The sequence below is a fragment of the Melospiza melodia genome, chromosome 1 (assembly GCF_035770615.1).
Source record: "Melospiza melodia melodia isolate bMelMel2 chromosome 1, bMelMel2.pri, whole genome shotgun sequence".
Taxonomy (NCBI): domain Eukaryota; kingdom Metazoa; phylum Chordata; class Aves; order Passeriformes; family Passerellidae; genus Melospiza; species Melospiza melodia.
In genome coordinates this window covers 149,988,269-150,015,411 of record NC_086194.1, presented here as the reverse complement: position 1 = coordinate 150,015,411, position 27,143 = coordinate 149,988,269, and the positions used below count along the sequence as shown (strand labels likewise).

The 27,143-nt window shown below is 42.7% G+C and overlaps 1 protein-coding gene across 1 annotated transcript; it reads right to left on the bottom strand.

The window, feature by feature from the left end:
- Positions 1–1,795: 1,795 nt before the first annotated feature.
- PABPC1 (poly(A) binding protein cytoplasmic 1) lies at positions 1,796–17,277 on the bottom strand. The gene is made up of 15 exons (XM_063171659.1): positions 17,045–17,277; positions 12,288–12,481; positions 12,079–12,194; positions 10,134–10,273; positions 8,785–8,879; positions 7,119–7,256; positions 6,928–7,023; positions 6,235–6,507; positions 5,954–6,047; positions 5,677–5,787; positions 4,558–4,712; positions 4,049–4,133; positions 3,756–3,886; positions 3,365–3,460; positions 1,796–2,237 (listed from the first exon to the last, which is right to left on the bottom strand). The coding sequence occupies exons 1-14, from the start codon at positions 17,235–17,237 to the stop codon at positions 3,368–3,370; spliced, it is 1,914 nt and encodes a 637-aa protein (XP_063027729.1). The 5' UTR covers positions 17,238–17,277; the 3' UTR covers positions 1,796–2,237; positions 3,365–3,367.
- Between the last annotated feature and the right edge of the window lie 9,866 nt (positions 17,278–27,143).

Genomic DNA, 27,143 nt, shown 5'->3' with positions numbered 1-27,143 from the left:
CCCATGGCTTTGTTTTCTTAGGCTGTCATAATCACCTCAGAAGAACTGCCTTGCTGTTTCCTTCCATCACAGAAGTTACCCAGTATTTCATGCTGGTGCAGATGCTAGTGCATGACACACCTACAGAAGTCTTGTACAAACTCAAACTTCCTGTTCTCCTCCTTTTTGAGCTACCCCATCGGCAAGATGTTAAATAACTTGCTCATTATTACAAAACAAAAATTAGTTTGGTTAACTCCAGCAGACTCACAGAATACACAACTTATCTAGGAAAACAAACAGAAGTGAGGAGACCTCTTATTTTCTTGCTAGTGCTCTGAGAATCCTGAAAATAGGTTTTTGTAATATCCTTTAAATCTTCCATTAAACATTTAATATCATCAGATTCTTCAGCATTCTCATTATGGCTTTAAGTATTTTTAGGTCATTAAAACTGTCTCCAAAGTTTAAATGTTTTTATAGTTGACATTACATAAAATCAAGGCTATGCATTCAGCCCCTTAACACGTACACATCTTGCTTGAACTGCCTCTTTTGTAGGATTTACCACCCAATTTCAAAAATTCTTAATTCTAGTCACATACCTCACCAAGACTGCAAATTAAAGACTATCCCAGTCTGCTGCCATCAGGACAGGACTGAGTGTAAGAATTACGTAAGTTTAACCTAATGCTTTTTACAGCAAAGGATTTTAACTAGATTCCATTTACACCAGACCAATTTCACCTCATTATGCTAAGATCATTTCTCAAATTCTGTAACAGAAAACCTGAAATCCTGCAATTTTCCTCTTTGCAAGAGGGGAAAAATTAGGGGGCTCCTGAACTGTCTTTTGGGGGCTTCAGAAAGCATACTAAAGGGCTTTGACTGCAACAACAGATCAGAGAACACTGGCATTCCCACCACACAACACAGATTTCAGAGACTTCCAGGACAAACTAACCCTTCTTGTGAATTCCACAGAATGTGCATTCTTTACATACAGTAACTGAGACCCAGCAGATTTTAGTGGCTACTGGTCATGCCTTCCTCCATGACTAACAGATCTTTGTGCCTGCTCCCCATCCCAGCCTGCCAGGTTTTGTAAAAGCGGGACATGCCACTTTCACTGCTTCATTTCTCCTTTTGCATTATCAATTTTGAAAAAGCAACTTATAGAGCCAAGTATGGGCTAAATGGGGTAGGAAATACACTTTTTTTATTCCACAGGTCTGCAGAAAGGGGAAAACCAAAAAGCAAGGCAGCAACTGTAGGATAATCCATCTGTGGATGGACAAGCTTCAGTGTATTTGCTAATTCACACAGTGAAAGTTTGTTTTACAAAAAAAGCAATTTTACTGTTTCTCTTGTTTATGCATTTAACACTTAGCTTGAATAAGCATTTAAGTATTAATCCTGCAAAACTCCCAACCTCAGTACAGTTCTGTAGCAAATGGAACAGCTCATGTGTAAGTGCTGCCTCTTCTCACTTTAGTGCCATTGGCCATTTCACTGCCAACCCCCTTTAGGGACTCAAACTGACCCGAAGACCCCATCAGCTCTGAATGAAGACAGAATTATTTCTGTGCTATTTTACAGTAGACCAGATTCAGATCAAGCAGCAATTTATTAAAAAAACTCAAAACACTTCCCCCACCCCGCCCTTCACTTCCATTATTTAGAAGACAGTCTGCAGGTGTAGTCTTATCTTCTCTACAATCCACCAAAACATACTGTAGAGTGGGATTCTAACTTGGCATTCTGGATGACAAGTTTATGAAAAGCACACTCTACAAAAGAAACCATCACAAGCAAGTCAGTGTTTAAGGAATTTTTATTAAACCAAGAATTTTATAATCCAAATTATGTTTCTTTGCTCAGCTATCAATTCTCACTGTCAACTAAAACAGTGGTGATAATCTGAGCTTTTCCACAGTAAAGAATTACAAAATTAAAGAAAGGAATGCTTTAAATTTTTGTACTGTGCTGAAAATTCTTTTCCCCTGGGTTTATAAAACATTAATTTGTATTTTTTATTTTACTATTTTTTTTTAAATTTTAAATCAATAAGTAATCTAGGACTAGCATCTGTTTTGCTAGTCCCGGCGTTGCTCTGTACGTAAGCTTCAAAGTTTCCTTTCCTTTTTTTATTAATTTTATATTTTGCAATGTTTTTCTCAATATTTAATAGTTTTTCCATGTTTAGATTTTTTTTTTCTTCGGTGAAGCGAAGTTCTAGATTGTAGTCCCGGATAGCTCTGCGAAGAAAAACAACATCGTTATGTTTTAAAACAAAAGCAGCACCTTGTATGTTTTCTACTGCTGTACACCATGCAGCACTCTGGGCTTGCATTGTTTCAATGATACCAAAGCTCTTTAGAAACAGAATATCAGAGGTCCCCCCACTTTTTAGGGGACACAAAAGCATTCAAAACTCTGATCCTTGGCAAGACAACACTGATTCTAGAACTGGACAGTCCCTCAGACAGCACTGCTTTAAGCACAATGTTACTGCAATTGACTGCAGGGCACCTCTACTGTCGAAGTTCATCAAATAACTACCCTAGCAGGATTTTCAATTTTCAGTTACTAAAACATCATGGAGCAGATGGGAGTAATGGTCTCGAAGTATGGGCATCTTAGTTTATGGGAGAGAATCTATTCAGCACTTATCTCCAGAAACAGAAATGGGTAAAAATCATGACTCAAATTCTGCCTCCAGAAGGAAAATGTTATGCGATCAAATGTTAAATCCAGCACCTTCAAATAATAGCTACAAATGTGGAAAGCCAGTTAACAGGCAAAACCTAACTAGACAGAAGAGATAATAGATTCCTTTTTATCCTCAACTTCACATTTTTTCAGTGTCAAAATTGTTAAGCTATCACCATTTGCCTCTATCATGCACAGTTAAGATACCAGGAACAGAAAGCAATGAAGAAAAAGCACTATTTTAAATGACAATAAATTCACCCAAATGTGAAGTCAAGACAATATACAGTTTACTAGACAATTTTAGAATTTGGTAAGTATGTACAAACTACAGTATAAATAAGTTCTTTAATTTCTAAGAAAAAAGTGAGTTGGGGTACCATTTTAAGCTTATTTTAATTCCACAAGTTGTTCTCAATAGTATGAATAGCAGCATTTGACAGAACTGTCTGCTTTTGCACACATGCCTAGAGCTAATTCCAGCTAAGTGTGTTGCTAGAAACAATGACATGTCAGTAGCTTTTGCTAACCAAGTGAGCACAGAAGCTTGTTTACCATAGCTGCTACTTCCTCTGGCTGCACATGACACAGAGTCTGGACACAGGCTGCTTGCAAGGCCATGGACCAAACACTTGCCTTACTCAATCTATAGAACTACAGTGTCCAAACTTACTTATTAAACACTTGGAACCCCAGTGGGATTATTAACTGCCTTTTGAGCAGCCTCTTTAGCTTGGTGGGCTTGTAGTACGGCTACAGCTTCATCAACCTGTTAAGTACAAATGAAAAATTAATTAAGGGAAGCTCAGCACTTTTTGTATATTTAAGTTAACAATACAGTGGAAATTATGCATATAAACAATGCCTATATTGTTGAGTAGAAAAATGAGAACATTACAATTTCAGTTCATGCAATGTAAATCACTGTCACCTTTTGAAAGAGGATACTCTTGGCCTGAGCCACCACTGCACTGCTGCTACCCCACTGTGCCAGCACCAACAACTGCTAGATCAGTGTAGCCTTAACCACCTGTGGAACCAGTGCAAGGCTAAAGTGCACTCACCTTCGAACGAAGAGACTCAGGAGACTCGAGCATGTGGAGGAGTTCAGAGTTGTCAATCTCCAGCAACATCCCAGTGATCTTACCCGCCAGAGTAGGGTGCATGCTTTGAATAAGGGGGAATAGACGTTCACCTAGAAAGAAGAAAGTCGGGGATGAATCCAGCCTAAATTTCAGGGATAAGGGAAACAAACTTGTTTATTGCTAAAACCATTTACTCTGCATTTAAAGATTGAAAAAGTGTACTTTAACTGCCCTTCTGCTACAATGCATAGAGAAAGGTATCATATACATACCTAACATCTGCTTTTGTTCTTGTGGAGGGGCAGAAGCCAACATGGAAGCAGTCAAGGGTTCCTGACCTTGCACATGGACAGCAGGCTGCAAATTAATTTAACATTTGAAAATTAAACCCTGGCTCATAATTAGTTGCAGCTTCAAACAACCAGTATTTCCCAACTTGGCATACACAATGCCTACAGTGTCAGAAACATCAAAGAAATTAACAACTATGCCTATTCAATCAAATATTACTGGTTAGAGCTGAGTGACGATGCTGAAGATTATTAAAAACTGCTCTACGGAGGAGCAAAGACAAGAATTTAGGCTAAGGTATAAGGGAACTGAAAAGAACAAAGCAACATGGGATCACATCCTGTCCCAGGTGAACTTCAAACATTCTTAACTCCTTAGTGCTTTTACTCTACTGCCAGGATGCATAGCCTGAACTGCCCTGCCATCACCCTCACCATCTTCCTCTGCAAAGAACATGAGAAAAGCCCAGAGCAGCTCCCAGAGCACACACCTGCTGCATGGCAACCTGGGGCTGCGTGTTGAGGTGCTGCTGGGGGTTGCGAACACCCGCGGCGTATTTGTACTGCGGGACCGTGCGCACGGCAGGAGTGGCTGCAGTGGCTGCGGCTGCAGGACGTGGGCCCATCGTCTGTGTTGATGTATTAGCTGGAATAATAGCAACAGAATTCCACGTATGAATAATTATTATTATAATTATTTTGTCCAACAAACCAACTTAAATCAAATACCTAATTTAAGTATTGCGCTATAGATTCATCTTAATAGTATTGTCAACTGTCACGTACAAAGGTTCGAACCTTGAAATTTAATGGATGCTGATTGCTGGTGACTTCATGAATGAACTGCCCTTTTTACATGCTACTGGAAAAAGATCCATTATAAAAAAAATCCATTTTGAGTATTAATATAATTTCATTATAAGCTAAAGGACATTTGATTTCCTGAGCATATTATGTCAGTCATTCCTAAAAAAGGTATTTTTAGGAAGTAAATGGCTGTCTGATACATTCTGGGAGAATTACACCTTCAGAGAGGCTGTGGACTCCCCATCCCTGGAGATGTGCAAGACCAGCCTGGATGGGGCTCTGAGTACCCTGGTCTAGTGGAAGGTTCCCTGCCTCTGGCATGGGGCTGAAATACATAAGCTTTAAGGTTCCTTCCAACCCAAACCATTCAATGATTACAGTCAATTCTGGTTCATTCAGTGATGTGCAGATTCTGCTTTCATGATATTGGCTCACAATAATAAAGTATGTACATGTAAAATAGAAAAAAATTAGTAAGAGCTAAAATTGTATCAGCTCAATATTTCTACACGCAACCTATTATTACAATTGCTGCAGCTATGTTTAGAAATGACAGAAGTAACCCTTACAGTATTACTGAAGCACACAGAAGAGTAAGTGCTTCATCCTGAAGAGATGGGATCACAGCTGAATTCTTTGCTGGGACAGTATTTAAGGCAATTACTAGAAGGTGATATTAGCTTATTCACTAGGAATATCACATGTGATATTAAACTTACAAATGTTTATTTTGCAACATCATGCTGAACCAGCAAAATTGGAATGGAAGTCCAATACTTAAAGCTTGCACAAATCAAACTCACCAACACGCTGCGTTGACATGACTCGCGGAACCTGGGAAGAAGCTGGTCTCATGGTACTGAACGGTGGTCTGGGTGCTGCCGGGCGGATCGCACCAGGCATGTTCTGGAATGCTGTGGTTGAGAAAAAAAGATACTGTTACCCACTGAAACACTGAGTGATGACAACATGACAAACAGAAGACTATACAGCAATGCCATGTAAATCTATCTGAAAGTGCAAAGGTAACTGCTATTGAGTTTACAGCAATTGCTGGAAAGAGGTGAAGAAGTGACTTACGATGAGGTCTGGCACCCTGAGCAGTCCAGCGAGGACTAGGTCTAGCAAGTTGGGCGAGCTGATTAGTAGGATAGTACGCAGCACGGTTCTGAGTCTGCCAAACACAACAACATCACTTAACTTTGTGGTCTGTGAAGGGCATGCTGAACAGCCCAGCACCCTCCCACTAAGAGATTAAAATGCTGAAATTACAGACACATGCTAACAGTTCTATTTCCTGTTGTATTTAAGCAGATTTTATATGAAATACAAAATATTCAGTTACTCATCTCTACACGTACCTGAGGAATAGCTGCCATGAAGTATCCTGAAGGAGGTGCTGGCTGGTAGGGGTTGATTACAGGATTAGGTACTGCTCTGACACTTGCCATCCTCTGCATGTACTGGTTGGTGAGATGAGCTTGGCGCTCCTCTTTACGCTGGGCTAGAGCTACATATAATGGTTTAGTAGCCACAATTCTACCATTCATTTCTGTGACTGCTTTGGTGGCTTCTTCTGGTGACGAAAAGCATACAAATCCAAATCCTTTGCTGCGGCCACCTTCCATCATCACCTGTCAGTACAAAATTTAGTTTTAAAACTAAGTCTTCTGTGTCACACCTATTTAACTTGCATGAGTTTCTTGTTTCAGCTTATTAGAAGCGGAACCACAGGTTTGTTTAACTGAATATTTTATATAAATGAGTATTATTGTGTAATAAATAGCTAACTGTTACCCAAATAGAGGTGAAAATCTCATTAAATAATGAGCACAATATTGCACTGAGACATAATTTTTCCCACACTAGTCTCACTACTTCGTTTATTTCAAGAAAGGATGATCATATGGTGTTTAACCTGACATGTACAATAATCAAGATAGCTGATGCCCACATTTACAATGGGTCACATCCGTTCCTGAATGAAACTTCACTTTGGTGACAGATCACTACTCATTTTCAGAGAACAGATGAGCACCATCTATAAACTTTACCTTTGCACTAGTGATTGTACCAAATGGGGAGAACTCTTTTCGGAGACGCTCATCATCGATCCCATCATCAAGATTTTTCACATAAAGGTTTACACCCTAAGAAAACAGGCAAGTTATTTTTAAAGCAATTGTTCTGTGCAAATCTCAGAATAACATATAATAGAGTTAGCCCTCTTGATTTAAAACTCAACCTGGTATCTGGTGATCCTGTCCTGCTTCATTTGTTCAAACTTGCGCTTCAGCTCCGTCTGTCTTTCCACCTTTTTCTGAGCCCGGCCAACGTAGATTTGTTTTCCATTGAGCTCTTTCCCATTCATTTCATCTACAGCCTTCATATTGACAAACAAGAAGTTAGCAGCGCTTTTTGTATTCCAGCAATTTTCAGATACACAAAAAACGCAATTCAAATTAAAAATCTACATAAGGATTCTAGAAAAAGAGCTAATCCATCTTAAAATACCACTAATTGAAACAAAATACCCCAAGACTTCCCTGCTTATGATAACATGAAAACTGCTTTCCAAGTATGCTTCTGTCGTGTTGAAGACAAGTCACAAGGGATGCAAACTACTTTTTTTATATGAAGCTGGAGGAAAAAACCCAAGTTGCAAGAACTATTTCTCCAGCCTTATCTTGCTAATGGCAGAAAAAAGCCAAGAGTAAGCAAATAAAGTTGAAAATCTTTAATTCACCCAGTTGTGCCTTTAAAAGTAACACCTGAAAGTGTAAATCTACCAGATCTTTCTACACTAAACATTAAGCTACAGATGATATGTACAGCTTTTTTCATTTTTAGTCCTTCATTAAGGAAATAATTAGAAGTATGAAAATGTGAACTTCTTCCCTTCATACTGTTTTTAGAGTTACAACTCTTCAGATGTAAAAACTCTAGCATGTATTTCTCAATTAATTTAAAACCAGAAGTCACCAGTTTATTGTATATGTTTATGATCAAAGCCATTACACATTTTTACAGATACTGGAATTTTATGTTATTTAAAACACCCAACATGTGATTCTGACTACACAGTAAACTGAGAAACTATTCATCAATTAATGTATGCAAGACTGAAAGATGAAGATGTTCTAAAGACAGACAGGATTTGTTCTAATCTCTCGCTTGTGCACTTGCAGTACTGACAAATCACCATAATACCTCTTGAAAAGCAAACTTTGTTTGTTCTGTACTGCATTTTTTCCCTGATGCTATGTCCCTACTGTCACAGTAAACTGACATATCAAAGCAACCTGTTGACAAAAAATTAAGTTACACAGCATACTGGCATGATATATACATATACACGAATAAAAAGGACCATTTTCCAAAGCTACCCTTTGGAGTAAAACCAGTATTACAAGGCTCTGACTATTTTCTCACAGTTATGCCAAGCATGCTGTATAAAACTAATAGCTTTCCTGCTGACTATGCAGAAAACACAATTCTTTCTCTGCCTTCTGTGCAGAAGGCAGAAAGGCACAAACATTTTGTGCAACCAAACTGGACTCAGTGATTCAGAGATGTAGTAATTTACTATGCTGTATATTGCTCAGCATGTGAGAGTCCAAATATCACTGAGACCTTCAAGCCCAACTACAACAGGTTTTAAAATTATTCAAGACTCCCCATTTCTATACTAGTTCCAGCTGTACCAGAGTATCTTCACTTAACAGGTTTCTCAGACCAACTGACATTTGCTCATAGGAAAGCATTCTAAATGACAGAAACTCTGCGAAGTAATTTAGGCAGTGAGCATCTCTTTTTGCAGTGTCCTTGACCAATTAAAAAACTTAATCACTCAATGAAACATTATTTGGGCCTCAGTTACAGGATTCCTAAAATTAAGTCCAAAAGCTTACTTTTTGGGCATCTTCATGTCGTTCAAAACTAACGAAGCCAAAGCCTTTGGATTTTCCACTCTCATCAGTCATAACTTTCACACTTAGAGCAGGACCTAAAAAGAGAACAAAATACTTATGCTTCATAGACAGTGTATTCTTCTCACCTTTTGAACATTCTCTTTAGAAGATAAGGTTTAGTTTATTCCACTCCTATTACAAAGGACTCCTGCACTAATAGTATCCAGCAAATTTCATCCATTAGTATGAAATTATTAATTTGTCCTGAAGAACCTCAGCCATCATGGCTGAAGTCCATCATGTTGAATTTCTTTTCTAATGTATTTTCAACCAAAATTTCACCTGAAAGTGAAAGAAAATTTCACCTTAAAGTGAATTAAATTTGTTTCATCATTAAAAAATTATGACACTTGAAAAGTATTAGTGCTTCCATGCTTTGAAGCAGGTACGGAAGGCCTTGCATTTAGGTATACTTTTCACTATTTATCCTGGTGAAAGTCCATCCTAGTTCAGCAATTTCATAACCTCTGAAAAATTGCAGTTCAAAGACTCAATTGGAAGTAGCCAATTTAGCTGTAGCAGCTAAATTCGCTACTGTTTCAACCACAGATACTTGACGAGCAGAAAGGAATTTTCTGTTCGTGCTCTTTAAGGCTGCTACAGGGTATCTCTTGTACAAGGCTTTCCCTTGCTTTACATAATATCCACTGGAGAACAGCAAAAGTATACAGGAAAAAAAATTAAAAAAAAAAAAAAAAGGTGAGATTGAAAATAAAACACGAAGAACCTCTAATGGCATTACGGGATGTGCCATTTCCTATTTTGATGGCAACACATTGTATGCATTACTACATCATAATCAAATGTTCCCCATAATTTTGCCCTGTGTGTAACTGAGGATCAAGGCAGAATCTCATAGCTTGGTGCTGGAATAGTTCCTTATAATTTTCTATTAGGTCAACCACCACAACGCAACTGAATAACAGAGGGAAGTTTGCAGGTCAATGGAAGCAGTAGCAAATTCATTAGTCACACATCCTCTAGGTGCATTTATAAAACCAATCTGTACTAAACCAGAGAACACTGCAGAACCCATAGACCCATTACTTCCAGATTACTGAAAACAGTTCTCATGGCAGGATTAAATATGATATTCTGCCTATTTAAAATTCAGGTATTACTGCACTTTTGAATCTGAAACTGGAAGTACCCACTTCTCAGTAATCTTTATCACATTTCTACATCAACATCAGACAGCCCTGATTTCTTGTATTTCAAGGCACTGTACAGATAAGATACATGTAGTAAATTGAAATTCATTTGTATTTATAAAAACATTAAGACATTACCAAACTTGCCAAAGAGTTCCTTAAGTCTCTCATCATCCATGTCTTCTCCAAAATTTTTGATGTAAACATTGGTGAATTCTTTTGCTCTTGCTCCAAGCTCTGCCTCACGTTCCTTGCGGGATTTAAACCTTCCAACAAATCTGGTTGCAGGAGGAACAGAGTAATACAGATTAAAGCAAGTGTCTCAAGGTTTAAAAATTTACTTTAATCCTCTGGCATTGTATTTGATTCCTAATCAGTCTTGTTCACTATAGGTATGAAATTCTTTGAATAAAATATTTATGATAAAAGTCAGAAAAACAACTCCACTGTCCTTTGCTACACCAGCATGTTTATCCCAGTTACAAGGCAAGAAAATGCTTTCAAGCCATTGGTGAAATTGTTCACTCTTATAAAACAGCCTTTGACAACAAGAGCTCAACAATGGAAAGAGTACTAAAGAGGCTGAACAGAAATCCTAGATAACAGCATAATCCCTAAAAGCAGCCTAAAAGCAGTTACGGCTCTCTGATTCTGTTTTTAAGCAAGAGATATTTAACTAACTGCCCTCCCTCTCTAGCACACCTCTCCAGTCTGTATCAAAGACTTTGTTTATAGGCATAGTGAAATAAATAGTTCAACTTGCTCTAGAGTCAAATACTGTTGCAAACTCACTGGGAACACCAAAGGTTAGTTCATACTGGCAGAAAAGGAACAGAACCTGAACATAACATTCTGCAGCCCAAGGACATGCCTTAGAGCAGACTGTACATGGCTGACACTGATTTCTGACTGTAGCAAATTCCTTCTTTCAAATTTTATTGTAGGCTCTAACTTTAGTCACAAATTTGAAAAATGCAATTCAGCAGCATATCAGTAAGTTTTAAACTTTGACAATTTCACCTAATTTATAGAAATCAAGTACAGTAAGAATGGAAGTGCAATGTGTTCAGCAGATTTTGATAGTTAGTGAAGTGATTTAATTGATTTCTAAAAGACTAGTCTGAATAGAAATTCAAAGCAAAATTAAGTATCATGATATATTTTACTCCTGTGCTCTTGTGACTGCATGTTGACCATTTTTACTAATTTAAAGTTGCATAACAATGGACGCTGAATAAAACATCCACAATATGTCAGTCAAGAACAGAACAAGCAGGAAAACTAAAGTTTCAAAATATATGTTTTCCCTGTATGTGTCTTGGTCTATCCATCTCTACATATAAAAACAATCCATGACAGTAAACTGATGCTGATTTCTATTATCCCTTTTCCAAACCCTCCTAAGTATCTAGAAAGCTGTTCTTTTGCAATTATACCAAACACCATAATGATCCCTTAGGCATAGCTGTGAAGCACACTCACTCCCTCAGCCTAAATATTATTAAAGAAGTTGCCAAATAACATTTTTTTTCCTACAATGTAGAATAATGTTAACGTTTAAAACATTACACTTCTCTAAGTTTTATTTTCTACTCCCTAGATATGCCTATTAACAGACATTCATACAAAAATATTAGTCTAATCTGACCACTCTTTAGTGCCAAGTAAGCACCCTTTAGTGCTAAGTATCAGCTGACTCCAAAATATGGATAATACACTTATTTCCCAACTGTTATAAAGGATGTATTATACAGAATACTCAATGGATTGTATTTTCTCTCAGACCAATAAGATCAGAAAACCAGGGAAGATCCCAAATCCTCATTAAAGTCTTGGCTTGTAAGACAATTAATACAGCGATTTTTTTTCCTCTGGAGTTCGTTATTTGTCTTTTTGAACTTGGACTGACTCCAGAACAAGCAGGTGATACAATTCTTAAAATCTGTAGCACTAAAACTCTACACCATCTTAAAATTAGAAATTTTCAGAACACCCTTCCTTTCCTAGGTAAGTTTTTAAATCTTTGTCTGCCCTAAAATGAATTTCAGCTTGCTGATCCCCAAACACTGATTTATGTACTTACACTTTGCGGTCATTAAGCAGCATACCATTCATTTTTTCAATAGCTCTTTCTGCAGCTTCTTGTGTCTCAAAATGCACAAATCCATAACCCTTGGATCCATTTTCATCACACACCACCTATTAATGAAAAACCTTTGTTGTAATACCCAAGGAATGTTTCCAGCATAAACTGAGGAGTTTGTGTGTCAATGCATTTTATTTTCCACTAACCTTACAAGACAGGATGTTCCCAAAAGCAGAAAATGTGTCATACAAAGCTTTGTTATCAATTGATTTGTCCAAGTTTTTGATGAAGATGTTTCCTACACCGCTTTTGCGCAGAGATGGATCGCGCTGAGACCACATGATGCGCACTGGTTTGCCTTTAATGACATCAAAGTTCATGGTGTCCAAAGCTCGTTCAGCTGGAAAACAGTATGGAATTAGTAGGAAATGCTAGGTGTCTTAATAAGCACACAAATACCAGCTGAAGTACAGTTCTTAATAATATCTTTATGATTTCAAGCCCAGCACCATCAGCAAGCTGCAAACGCAGGCCTCCAGTGTACTCTGCTGTATACAAGGAAGAACTGGCAAAAACTCATCAGCAAAAGCTGCACTTCAGAAGGAGCACAAGTCAGCTGAGAAAGCTGCAGAAATCTCATTAGCCCATAAGACTAGATCTATGAAAAGATGCTATGGTGACAGAAGAAAAAGCAGCAAGCGCCAGCTGTTATGAAGTTTTAACATTTGTGAATACCAGTGGCTTCTCCCATATCACACAGATGTATACTGTGTCAATGAAAATGCTTTTAGGGGTACAGCTTGTGCCTACACGAGGCCTTTTGCAAATATTAACATAAGAACACCTTCAACACCAATACTACCCCATAACTGACAAAATTTATTTGCTAGACAGACATTCAAGCCTTATTCATACAGTTATTCCACAGAACATCCTCAGTGACCAAAAAGATCTGTAATGAAATTCTGAGCAAGAGACAGTTCAAAGAGATTCAAAACTGGCACTTAGTTTAGAAAATCTGAAATGATACATGTATTTTAAAAGCTCACAATGAAATACATATGAGCTCAATGAAGGAGCAAGCATTAAACAGCAAACCAGGGTAAACCACGTTTTGTTACTCCAATGGAGTAGTTTTTCCAGAAGAACTCCATAACTAACTTTTCAAATTCTGCGTGTAAAATTTCTTGTGTATTTAGATGGGGAAGTATCAAGACTTGCTCATTTTTCACACGTCTCTTCAAAGCCACAAGACACGTCTGTGATGTTATAACTCATCTTGTGTATTTAAACACAAAAGTGCAATAGTTCCAAGTACAGCAGTTCCTTTTCATGCCTGTTCCTCTAAGTCTGGAAGAACACTGAAAAAAGTCCCAATAAATACCTGAAGTCTCACCCATGGGTACTAACTCACTTCACTGTAATTTGCAAATATCAAGACAATATGATGTTAACAAGACTGAAATCAGCTTTGTGATAGTTTAAATACAGCAACCATGTCAGTTAAAATTTTTTTTCAGGAGGACCAAGGGCCAATCACATTGCGAAAATCCTTATTTAATGTTTTTGCTCTTTAGGTGCTGCTTTTGTCTTGAGCTATATTGTTGCATGCCATGGCCAAAGACAATTTGCAGTGATCCTGGGATTCAGCTGATATACCATGTTTTATATCCTTTCTCGTGACATTTTCAGATTAGAAATAAATTTTAAGATTATATTCTCTGAAGACACATAACAGATGGACATTAACATTTTAATGGGGGAAAAGATTATTATACTATTACCATATTCACATGACAGTAGCAAATCAGCAACTTATTTAAACTGAAGCCACAAAAACTAGATGCCAGTATCCTAAATAAGTTAATAAAGCTTTCAAATACTTTAATATAAATTAAGTAGGAGAGAGAAGGCAACCTAGATAGAATCAAAATCATTGGCTCTATACTACAGGGGGGGGAAGGAGGGGATGGAAAAAAAACCAAAAAAGGAAAAAAGAAAAGAAAAACCCTGTGGATATCAGACTGGCCACAGTAGAAACTTTTAAGACCTCACTACAGTCCTGGAAGTCATTGGAATTATTACTGCCAGCACCAATGGATGTGCCAGCAACAAACAGTTCATTATTTCCAGAAGTAGTAACAGGGCTTCCTTTACTTGAAAAGAGGCTTTTCTAATTCATGCTAATTGCTTCTAGAATAATCCTGACACTCCTCAAAAATGCGTGTTCCTAGACACATTTCCCAACCATCCAACTGGAAGTGGGTCCATGGGTCCTTTGCAAGCATTATCACTCTTAACAAATAGTGAGCCTGTGTCTTAGACCAGTGCAATTTCTCCAAGAGGACAGCATGGAAACTTCAACAGCTCTCCTTTGGAACAGAAATACAAGAAAATTAAGTTTTTCTGCCGAATTGACACTACACTGTCATTCCATGGTAGATTTTGAAAACATTACTAGACTCCATCTAACCAGGTAGGAGCCACTGTCATTAAAAGTCCCAGCGAGTGAAACTGGCTCACTTTCATTACATTTCAGTCATAGAAGGCTGTGCCGGTTGCAGGTTGCAGGAGGCAGCTCCGTTCAGCAGCGAGCTGGACACACCTACCGGGCTGCACTTCTGCTGATTCTGCTGGAGCTCTCATTCGATGACTCACCAGCTCCCATTTTAGTCGTGAGCAACTGGACAGTCCACTTTAACAATTTCAAAATCACTCAGAATATACACTTAATGCCAACCTGTGCTAAAAGTAAACAGCAGCAGCTTGAAACAAAAAAACCTTCTGGAAACATAACCATTCTAAAAATCCAAAGGATTCTGATGCAGTTTCAGATTACTCAAAAATGTTTCCAGTTTAGTGATTAAAAAAGATTGCCTGAGTTTTACTCCAGACTATGACTCAAATTGAGGAAAGTCACAACTCTGACATATGTGCATACCTCACACATGTGTCATCAGGCCTAATTAGTTTTTAGAAGAGCTTTGAGATCCTTCGTTTAAAGACAGCTGGTGATGTCAAGCACACCTTCAAAGCTATTTTTCAAAACCAAGGTAGTTGTTACTAGCTGTTTATAGGCATGGACTGAGATGTAGCTAAAAATTTGGCCAAACCAATAAAAGGTTTGGAATCAAAGCCAATAAAAAGTTTGGAATCAAAATAAAACCAGGATGATTGTAAGAATAACCATTTACCCTCAAAACTCCTAGTTCAAGGTTTCTGTAAATCAACATTAAAAAGCCCCCAGACTACAAAAAGCCTACACAAAGTCCCCAGCAAATGCTTTCTAGGTATGTGCCAAGAATATAAAATTCTGAAAATCTTGAATAAGTATAATCTCACAATAATACAGAAGCATATTTTAAACAACTGCTTCCAGATATGTACCAGATGCAGGTTTGATAAAGATGACAAATACTTTTAGCTGAACTGGACTATTTATAAACTAAAATATGTGTGTCTCCCAAAGCCTGAAAAACACAACATTTGGAGTAACAGCATCTTCCTAAGAGATATATTCAAAATCTGAATTAAGCACTGCTCAGGTGAAAAAGCTCTATTTATTCCCACATTTGACAAATTACAAACCAAGTCACAAAATGCACTGGCTGCACAACTAATGATAAATTGTGATAAAGTCAGCCCTTATGGAACTCTGTCAACACTAAGGAGAAGCAGCATTTAAACCACCTCCACCTTATACCCTGACACTATTCTATCACAGTACTGACCTGTGCTAACCCCTTATTTTTCTGAGAAACTGCACCAGACATTTTTATTTAATGAAAGCGAAGTATGTCAAAACAACCATTCAAATCGTCTCATCCTAAAGCATGGCTGAATAAATCAAAAGCTCTCTGAACTGAGAGCTGATAACAGGTGGAGTATCTGCCTATTAAGAAGATGAGGCAGTAACTTTTACTACGTACATACAGATACCATCGGTACACCAAAGTCTGATCTGATAATGGCTGTATGCTAAAGCTAACTATGAAAGCCAGTTAAATCTAATTGCTTGAAATGTTTGCCATTTAAGTATCTCACTTTCATATGCTTGAAAATAAAACCATTATAATGGAAAACTGTTTGCTTAACTGTATTTGAAATCACGTATCTTCTAGTTGGCCAATTGCTTTTTATTTTTAATTGGACTCCACAAAACCTAGAACCAGTTACAAGTGAAATACCGTCCAAATGGATCACACTGTGTTTCCCAACATGCCCAGAACTGCAGAGAAAGTTTCTTTACTGATATAACTTTGCAGAAGCAGCGTGGAAACACTTCATGAAAAAACAAGTTTCATAAAAACGCGGCTTGGGAGAAACAATGTCAGAGAATTTACTGCGAAGAGACACGAATAAGAGCAGAGCTCGGGCTCCAGCTCCATGAGGAGAAGCACAAGGAGGCCGGAGCGGTTCCATGTCCTCCCCGCACGTGACAGACCTGCCATGGTGTCTGAACAAACGCTTCGGCCTGGCCGCCTGTGCAAGTGCCCGGCCACGCCGGTGCGCCCTACTTCCTCCTGCCGGCCTGCTGCCCGCGCCTCACACACACCCAGCGCTGCGCGGTTATTAAAAGGTGCTAATGACTGCCATGCTTTCCTCAAGCTACCCTTCATCTCGGACGGACGTGGAGAGCCGCCCGCACACTCATCCACAATCCCCTCCCCGGCAGCGGGGGCAGCCCCGCCGGGCCGCCGGGGCTCCCTGGGCGCTCCCCCGCCCATCGCCGGGGCCCCGCGGCCGCTCTCGATGCGCGGAAGCGCCTCCCCGCCCGCTTCTCCGGCCGCCACGAGGCGCGGGCGGCCCGGGCCGCGTGTAAGCGGCGGCCCCACCGCCAACTCCCCCCCGCGCCCCGCCGGGTCCGCCCCGTCCCGGACGGCAAAATGGATGCGGGGCGGCGGCCGGGGCGGGGGGCAGGGGACAAACATGGCTCCGCCGGCGCCCGCGGCCCGGCACTCACCGTCGGCGGGCTGCTGGAAGTTGACATAGGCGTATCCGAGCGAGCGGCGGGTGATCATGTCCCTGCAGACGCGGATGGAGAGGATGGGCCCGGCCGGGCTGAACTTCTCGTAGAGCATGGCCTCGGTCACGTCGGGGTGCAGGTCCCCCACGTAGAGCGAGGCCATGGGGTAGCTGGGGGCGCTGGGATTCATCCTGCCGCCGTCTCCCGGCGCGGGGGGGGCGCTGACGAGGCGGAGGCCGCGGCGGTCGGTGCGAGCGGGGCCGGCGAAGACGGCGCGGGGCCGCTCGGACTCAACGGCTGCGGCGGGTGCGGCGGATGGGCGGGCGGGGGTCGGGTCGCGCCGTGCGGGCCGGGTGGAGCTGGCGGCGGCGGGTGCTGCGCTCGGCGGGGTCGGGCTCGCTGTGTGTCTCCTCTCGGCTGCGCCGGGTCCGGGGACTTCGCTTCACCGGGTTATTTTATATCAAACCGGCCGTTTGCAGAAAGGTTTTCGGGAAGGTTGGATGAGGAAAGAGGGTTATTTTTTTAAAAGGTTTTTTAAGATTTTTGGATTTTTTTTGGCTTTTTTAAATATTTTTTTAGTAATAAATGGTGCTGCGGGGCCGGGCCGGCGTGTCCGGGTGGTCCGGAGCACACGCACTGCGCACACAGCTCCGACGGCGGCCGGGGGACAAGGGGGCGGCCGCCGCCCCGGCCGCGCTCTATATATACCCGCCCCGCCCCCCCGCCCCCGCCGCGCGGCGCGCCACGCACCGCGCCGCGCGCACCGCGCAGGCGCACCTGCGAGAGGGGGTGGGGACACGCGCGACAGCAGGCGCGAGGGGCTGCTTCGGCGCATGCGCGAGGGCGGGGCGGGCCGGAGGGTTGGCCGCGCGGGGAGTGCGCATGCGCCCGCCCGGCGTCACGGGGGGCGGCGCGAGTGTGGGGGCGGCTCGGCGGCAGCGCGCACGCGCGGGAGGGAGCGCACATGTGCGCGGTTGGGGGAGGGCGGGTGGGCGGAAGGGCGCGTGCGCGCCGAGCGGACCAACGGCCGACACGGGGCGGGGCGTTACCGGCTCGCTCGCGAGCTCCGCGCGCCCCACCCGCCGCTGGCCGGGCCGCGCGGGGGAGCGCGCGGGCGGGGCGAAGTCGCGCGCTAGGGGCCGGAAGGGGGCGGGGCTCGCGGCGCCTCTCGGCGCGTGCGCGGTGACGGAGCCGGGGCCCGGGGGGTGGAGAGCTCGGAGGTGGCGCGGCTGCGGGAGGAATGAATGCTGGAATATTGTCACTAGGCCGGGAATAAAGCGAGATTAGCGTTTAAACTCTGCTCTGGTCGTTCCTTAAGCTAGGCGTGTTTTATCGCTGTGCTTTATGCTAAAGAAGTTCGGGCTGTAGGTCGGAGGGCCTGGGGAGTTGGCTGGGCCTCTCTGCAGCTCTGTGGGTGCGTGAGGTGACCGCTGCCATCCCGGGCGGCCTGCGGAGGTGGTGCCAGCCCGCATTCCAAACGTGTCTTTGGAAACCTGCCATGCCAGCGTCGTGACTTGTGCCGTACACGGAATTCCTCAGGGAGAATCGCACGCAGAATCACAGAACGAATTAGGTTGGAAAAGGCCTGTGGGATCATCGAGTCCGACCTTTGACTGAATATCACCATGTCAATTACACCATGGCACGAAGTGCTGCCTCTCGTACTTCCTTAAACACCAAAGCAATCCTGTAGGGTTTGGAAGACCTTGCTTTATTTTTAGTTGGCTTCTCTAGTCTGAAATAAACATTGATCCTTTTGTGAGAAAGGAAAATATTTTCCTATCAATTAGAATTCTAGGGGACTTTTTAGTTATTTGTGTGTCAGATTCTTGCAAAATAATAGAATCAAATAAAATGTGCTTCATTCCTGCTAAACAAACGTAAAATATTTTCACAAAACACTAAACATTAATGCCATTGTAAGGCAGGAAGCCAGATCATGGATTTGCAGAAGTCCTGGATGTAACTGCTCTTTTACATTTAATGTAGTTTTTCTTAGTGTTTTCTTACTGTTCTTTACACAGTTTCAACACAAAGAAAAAGAATGGTCTGCAGTTTTGCATCTTGTTTTCTTGTTTTATGTTTCGTATGATGATTTATTTCTCTTTGACTAGCATTCGCCATCATGGGTTTAAGCAGAGCCGTAGGGGGGAGTACTTGTGGAATTTTGCTGTCAAGTGTGAAGGTTGCACTTGCACTCAGCAGCTGCTGCAGTTTCCCTGCCTCTTGTTGGAGGTGACCGAAGCCACGGCAGAGCTGGCGTCTCCCCTGTGCTCCATGCAAAGTGTGACAGCTTTGTTCAGCCCGCGCCCTGCCCTGGCCTTAAACTGAGGTACCCTCTGCAATCTGAAGCAGCTGACAGTGAACACATCCTGAGGTGGCAGTGTGGCTTCTGTCAGCTGGCTACAGCGGATGGCCAGCACCAGCAGAGTCTTATAGTGATGTTTGATGTGTTTGTTAAAATTTCGACGGTGATCTTTAGAGAAAAATAGAATTTCTCTCGTTTAAATACTGGTTTATAATGCCCTCCCTAGGATGTACTATGTACTGTTTCTGTCTCTCCTTTCCTTACATGGTCCTGTTCATCACCTTGTCTCCTTTCCCCAAACTGTCCTTTTTCATACTTGCTTCTTCTATCACACTTCTCTGTCATTGGCACTTGGTCATATTATTACATGTTCTTTCTTCCCTTGCATGTTCCTGCTCTGTCTTGTGAGTTAGGTTGCTCTGTTTCCACCCTTGGCACTCTGGGACAATGTCAAGATAGAGCCCAGAGCATGGTAAGGCATTTCTCTTTTACCCAATTTAAGGAATCACATTTGCAAGTTTTGTTCAGCAGAGAGAGGGACTTTTTGGAGATCTTGTCTCTTAACATGGTATGATTTCAGAGTTTTCTAACACTAAATGTGATTAAGGCAGTAAAAATGCATTCTCAACCTTATATGGATATCCAAAAGAGTTCAAAATATTGTTTAAAAGCACTGTAGCTTTCTAAGTAAACTTGTCTAGTGTTTGTTTTCAGCAAAATAATATATTATTGGGTCTTGTCCTCACAGATTGCACTCCTTTGGCTTTGACCTGAAGCGAGGATCTAACTTAGAAGTTTTACTGTCTATTCTCTCCCCACTGGGCTCCTCAAAGCAGCAAATGGGACTTTAGATAAAAGCCTGGTCACAGTAGGAGGTGGGTCTAGCCTCTAGCCCCTCTGATGGTGCCCAAAACAAGTGTCTTGTCTTCTCCTCCTGTAACAAACTGACTTTCCAAGATGTGGCCTAAGTGTTTTAAGGCAATAGGAAAGAATGCTTTCATGCTTGAGGCCCAGAATTTGCATTAAACTTTAGATTCTGGTGCTGCAAAACACTCTTAGTGATTTAGGATTGAACCTTGCAAAGGACCAGGACATTTGTGTGCTTGCCTCTGCTGATTGCAGTGCAGAGCCCCAGGTGAGGTGTGGAGTCTGGGAGGGCTCCTGCCAGGAGAGCCCTTGTTGAGTTTTGCCTGATATTCTCACCTGGGTCTCTCCCAGATCCATTTTAGCTCTGCTGCTCTCAGGTTCTACATGGTGTCAGATAAAAGTTTCTGTAGAGGGCCTGTGTTGTCAGCAGGGCTTATTGCCCAGAGCTGGTGTGTCCTGTCCTTGCAGGTGTTTTTGTGGGTGGCTGGGCCTGGAAGTTGGCCTTCTTAGCAGAAACCACTTCTTTGAAACCCTGGGTTTGAGATTTAGCTAGAATATATAACTCAGTGCTTCCTTGTCAGCTTCCGGGAATTGCAGTCAAACAGGAATTGAATGAGGGGCAATAATTCTTTAATTATAAATCTTTTAAGTATTTTTGCAATCTAGATAAGTTGCCTGGATGTGTTGCCTCCTTTCAGCTCAATGTTCACAGAACTAACAAATAGGAAAAAATGTAAAGTGTACACAATGTTTTTCACTGACAGCAACTAAGAAATATTTCAGACTTCCCAGATACATTATTTCTAAGCATAAGCTCTACAAAAGTTAAATAAAGATCCTTTGTAGCTTAAAGCTCTAAGCAGATACAAGATTTTTCTTTTGTTCCAGTGGTATTATGATTTGTGAATGCAATTGGTTTTTATTCTAGGCTATCATGGAAATAGGGAAGTTATTGAATTTCATTCAGACTTCAATAAATTTCCTCTCTTGCCCAGGAATTATGACTTTTTGATACATGATGGATGGCACAAAACTGTTGGACATTATGCAAAACCAGCTGTATAGTTAGCCACAGGAAGCATTTTTAAATAGTATCTGTAAAGTGCCAGTATTGAAGATTTTCTTTTAATTAACACAACCTGAATGTAAAAAAGGTTTTATTGTTTACCCAAGTTTATAGTTAGCCACAGGAAGCATTTTTAAATAGTATCTGGAAAGTGCTAATATTGAAGATTATTTTTTAATTAACACAGCTGATAGTTAAGATCTTATTGTTTAGAATACACACACTGTTTCTGAGTTCAGGAACTGCTTGATCATATTCACATCTCAGCATTTTCCTTTTCTGTTCAGCTACAGGGCACTGCCATGTGCTAAAATGGCACTGTGAAAGCTAAAACTGTGATGGTCTGTGTTAAAGAGATAAGGAAGAACACGTACCTTTTGAAGGGGAGTGCCAGTTTCTTTAAACTAAGTGCCTGACTGATAACACTGTTTGTTTTTGTAGCCTGCTTAGTCCAGATAGTCTTTTCAGTGCTAGATAATCTTTTGAGCTCAGCCAAATCCAAGTTCTGAGTAATTTCTTTAATAAAAAATGTGGGGAAAAAAGATATGTCAAGACCTCTGAGCTCTGTATTTTGATCCTTCTTGAATGGGGGCAGAAGCAATTTTGCTCTCTTGTTTTTGGGACTGTTCTTCGTTTGTACAAAGAACTGTATGTCTGTTTACTGAACTGGTGAAGGATAAATAATTTTGGCAACAGAACAGGGAAAGAAATATCATTCTCAGGCAGTCATGACATGGGAAAGGTAATAGTTAATTACTTTGTAATGTGCCTGAAGCAAACAAAGCAACAGGTTTGTGCAGTGGGATTGTTTTCCCCAATGCCAGGTGCAGCTGAGGAAATAGGAATGTACTGAACCAAGTTTGGTCAGGAATATTGCCTCGAGTACACTTTGTCTCCCCCTCCTCACTCTAAGAACTGGTTAATTATTGAGCCTTGGGAGGTACTGTCAGGGTTGGAAAGATGGATGGGCAGAGGAAGAGGTGCCAGAGCTGGGGCTGGGCAAGGAGCTGCTCTGGGAAGGCTCTGTCTGGAGCAGAGGGACAGTGCAGGAGCAGGGCAAGTCCATGCTCAGCTGTCACTGGCTGCACTGAGGGCAGGCTCAGCTGCTCTGGGTCTTCTGACAGTTCTCTCTCAGCCCTTCTTCCTTCCCAAGGGTGAGATTTGTGCTGCTCCATCCCTGTCCCTAACACAGCCCCCTCCTCTCAGCCACATCCTCTGCTCCCTTTCACTCTGCCTGATGCAATCCCTCCCTCATTAAGAAACCACCAAGGTACTGTGGAAACCAGATTGGCGTTTCCCTCTGCCCTTTTTATTAGTTACAATCAGAGTTTGTTATCTCTGAGGCTTGCTCCCTTCACCAGTAGCTGCAGTGTTTCTTCCTGAAGAGCTGAAGTACTCTAATCAAAAACATTTGAGTATCATGCTGCTGTTCCTGAGTGTCCTCAAAGTGGTCTGGACAGTCATTTAACAGTGACCATTAAATGTTGTGTACTGGGGGAAACAAAGTCACTGCCATATTTCTATGCAAGCACCAGACTGTAGACTGTTAAAGATGCAGAGTTTTTATGGGTGGGGGAATGGTGTAGGGAAGAGACAGGAAGAAAGCATGGTAAATATCCAACTCCATTCTCTCCCCAGGTGAGAACATGGTATCATCCAAATTGAGATCTTTCAATATTTTTTTCATATAAATCCTCTGAGGGTGGCAGTTCAGTCTCTCTAAGGCAGCCTATTCTGGGGTGTTACTCTCCTGAACCTGTAAATTATTTTTCTAATGTTTGACCCAAGTTTCCATTTTTGCAGTTCTTTCTCATTCTATCCCCGGTGGAAGTGCAAAATATTTTTTCTTTTCTTTGGTTGGTTTTTCTTTTTTTCTTTTATTTTTAAAGTACTTTTTTTTCTGGCAGAGCCATGCTGCTCTTCCAGGGTATGCACTAGAAAGTGTTCTGGTGTGTGTGCTGGCTCAGGGAGTGGGTGAGACTGGAGTGACCTCTGGCATGAACAGATAATCTGCTTCAGATGGGCATTGCTGAATTAATGTGTATGGAACAGTGATTCCTGTGCCAGTCTGTGATTCCCTGTTCCAAGGGAAGCTGCTACTGCTGTGCCATGTGCACACCTTGTGCATGATGAAATGCCAGACCTTTCGTGTTGTGGATATTCCCTTTGCAAGAGGCTGATGGTAGAACCATAAGAGTGTGTTACTTGAGAAAAAAATGGACTTTAACAGGACCAGCTGCAGTCATTCAATTGCCAGGAGAACCAGAAGGACCAAATAGCAAAGGATGCTTTGGTCAGTTTCAAGAGAAAAGTCCTTTAGCTGTTCACTGTGACTTGAGATTACCCATACACAGGACAAATTTCTGTGATCCATGGATAAAGCTTTGCCCTGGAATTTTCTCACAGGTCTCAGTCCAGGCTCTTTGACCATTTTATTATGGTTCTGTCACCTTTGAATCAGTAGCCTGTAATCTCCTGAGCCAGGAGCCTGAGACGGCAGCCTGCAGCTCCTCTAGTGCAGCCCGGCAAGCCCTGCCAGCCTGTGATTAATCATCTCAGTTCACTCAGTGAGCCAGAGAAAACTGCAGGGACCAAGCACAGAGAGGAAAAGTCAAAATGAAGCTGAGGTAGAAGGTGATCCACAGGCCTGTGTGAAGCTGAGGGAGGGCAGAGAGGCAGAATGGGTGGCAGGGCTGGGCTCTGTGTCTCCTGCAGCCTGATGCTGAGCCCTGGGGAGCCATGGGAGGGATGATGCCTGAGGAAGGAGGGTGCAGGGCATGGAGACACATACTTGAATGAGATTTTGTTGGCACTCTGCTGGCCTGATTGAGCTCTTACACCTCATGTTGGTCAGCATGTATCAGCTCCACAATGCTCCACCCACCCAAGGATTTTGTGGATCTCTTTGCCAGGCTCCCTTCTCCCAGTGCCAGCACAATATCTATGCACAATATCTCCCATTTCCAGTGGGACTTTGCATCAGTGGCAGGAGGGTCTGGGCAAGCATATTACGGACCTGTGCACAAGACCTGAGATCTGAGGCGGGAAGAGACCTGCAAATAGCAGAGAGAAGGTGCAAACAGGATTGAAAGGATCTGTGATTGGAGGGAACTGGTGATGTGGAGGATAATGGGGCAGATGGAGAACAAAATGGAACAGGCAATAAAACCTTCAAGGTTCTGTGCAGGGCCAGGGGTTGTACTCATTGATTCTTGTGTGTCCCTTCCAATTCAGGATATTCTGAGATTCTGTATAGGAAGTGCCATGAAACTCTGACCCAGACAGAGATGACAGAACCTGCATAAAGCCCCTGCTCATGCAAGTTAAACCCAATTGTTTGGACAAATGTGTTCCACCATGAGGAGTTTATTTCAGTAAATGCGTCTGCCTTTATCCCAATTTTAGGACATTGCAGCTCAATTTATGGTGTTGCCAAACTGTGGGCCCTGCTTGTGAAAGGAGCCAGACTGCTTGCCCATAGCCTCACATGGGCTTTGTGGCTAAAGCTGACCCTGTTCCTCTCTCCACTTCTGGCACCACAGCAAAGTTGTTCTCTCAGCTCAAAGGGATGGGACTGGCCATCAGGCACTGCCCTGCAGTACAGCTCCTACCCGTGTGAGGTGGGAGCAGGGTGCTGCCATTGTCACAGACTGTGATATCTCTTCTGTTGAGGTGTGTTTTGTGCTGTCTCTGGCTTCTGAAGCACTTTGGGTACAGTTGGAACCCATTGTGGCCCAACCTGGTGTTCTCTCAGAACAGGAGTGTGGCCCTGCCTGGCCATCCTTTAGAGGGCACTGACTGACTGTTTGTGGTTCCATCATCTGCTGAATGTGCCCAGGGACTTGCTGCCACTGAGGGAAGGACCATTCCCCTTTCCTGCTCCTTTCTTCTGTTGTACTCAGGGCTTTCTCCCATTCTCCAGCCCATGCTGTCCTGACCACTTCCCTTTTAAGGGCTGGTTTGTTGTAGGGTTGTTTTTTTATTTTTTGAACTGAGTTAATTTGGGATGTTTTAGTGATTTAGATCTGCTCCCAGAGTCAGAACTGACACAAGATAGCAGCAGGGTGTGTAGCCCAGAGACAAAGGGAAACTGTTCCAGTGCTGATAACATGCTAAATGGCCTTATGGCCTCCTGTAGAATTATGTAATTTGCAGCAAAGTTCTAGAGAAATAATTAGCACTAATTTTGGTCACTCTGTTTTGCCTAAAAAAGGGGAGAGCAGAAGGAAAGGAGACAGATTTAAGGGATGAGTATTGGTGAAAGGACTGAAGAGAGAGATGATATAACATGAGGGGCTTCAGGTCCTGGGGCTGGGCATGGGAAGAGGATTTCAGTGAGTGTCCAGAGCAAGGGGGATTTCACTAAGAGCTGTAAGGGGTGCCTAGGGCAGGACTAAATGTCCAGTATGTCTGGCTTGTGTCCCCTTTGTCCCACAGAAGGGCAGAGCCCAACTGGTGTGGAAAATAAATTATGTGTCTCTAGCTAAGCACCTGGGTCTCTCTGAAGACCTGAATTACTCTCCCACTGCTGCCACATTATTGGTGTTAGATAAAACACATTTCAGGGTTTTTTTGTCGTGTAAAGTCATCAATTCAGACTCCTAGAACTGCCTCCATCCCTCTTGCCAGGTTTGCACCTTTCCCCTTGGGTTTTATATAAGTCTGCAAAGAAAGAAAGTCAGTGAGCAGAGGAAGAGGAGCACTGGGCTGGAAATGGAGCAGGAGCTCTCCTGCCAACCAAGACAAGCACAAAGCCAAATGACCCATCTGGAGATGGTCCTTGGCCCCTCCACAGCTGGGGCTGTTCTCCCAGCTGGGAGTGACTCTGCTGCTTCCCCTGCTGCAAGGGAGTCAAACCTGTCCACTTACCTGCCGACCCAAGGGGCAGGTAGCAAAATACCAGGTAAAGCAGAATTAGCAAAAGATGTGACAGTATACAAATTCCCCACCCTTCCTAGGCAAGATGACAGTTCACTGCCTTTGACTGGGGAGCTGGAGCAATTGGAAGCAATTGTTATTTTGAGGCATATGTTGAACTGGGACTGCTTGAGTCTCAGCCATCCCTGCAGAGGAGCAGAGCAAAAGCACTGGCTGCTGGGGCCTGTGGCACATGCTGCCTGCTTGTGAGAGGCATCTGAACATTTTGGTGCTTTTCTGCTTCTAGAAACGTTCAACCTGCTCTAAGCATCAGTGTCCATCCATGGATTGCATGCATCTGCCCAGCTTGTGGGTGTTCTAGTGAGAAATCCCAAATCCTTAGTTCTGGTGGTGTGTTGTTCCCATGGAAGCTCACTGGAGAGCATCAGGATGAATGCCTGGTGAGGGCTTCCTGCCCCAGGTGCTGCATTTGGTGGATGCAGTGAGAGAGCCAGGCACTGCTGACTGGGCCCAGAGAAGGGAATTCCCAGTGGTTCATTGCAACATCAGCCTTGCTCCACCTGGGCCAGGACTGGGTGCCAAGGGTGTTGTACAGTGCAGCACAAGCTCTGCTCCACACTGAGCTGGTGACTGGGAGAGAAAGGGAGGGCAAGGCATGGCACCAGGGTGTGTATAACCCATCCAAAAAGGGGCTGGAAGAAAAGGAGCATGGAGGGAATTACATCTAGCCCAACATTATAGACTTCACTCAAAACAAGAGCTTCAGAAACATCTCTGATGTTCTCTTTGCTTGGCCTGCATAGTCTGGGGACATCCTGAGTTGTTCTGAGGCAAACCCTTCCATCCTGGTTCCTACTGCACTCACAGGCAGCCTTCCCCCAGATCTGCACTTGCTCTGTACAAGTGACAGCAGCCTCTGAATAAGCAGAGGATGTTAGCTGTCATCCACTGAGGATGTGGCAAAGGCCTATGGACAA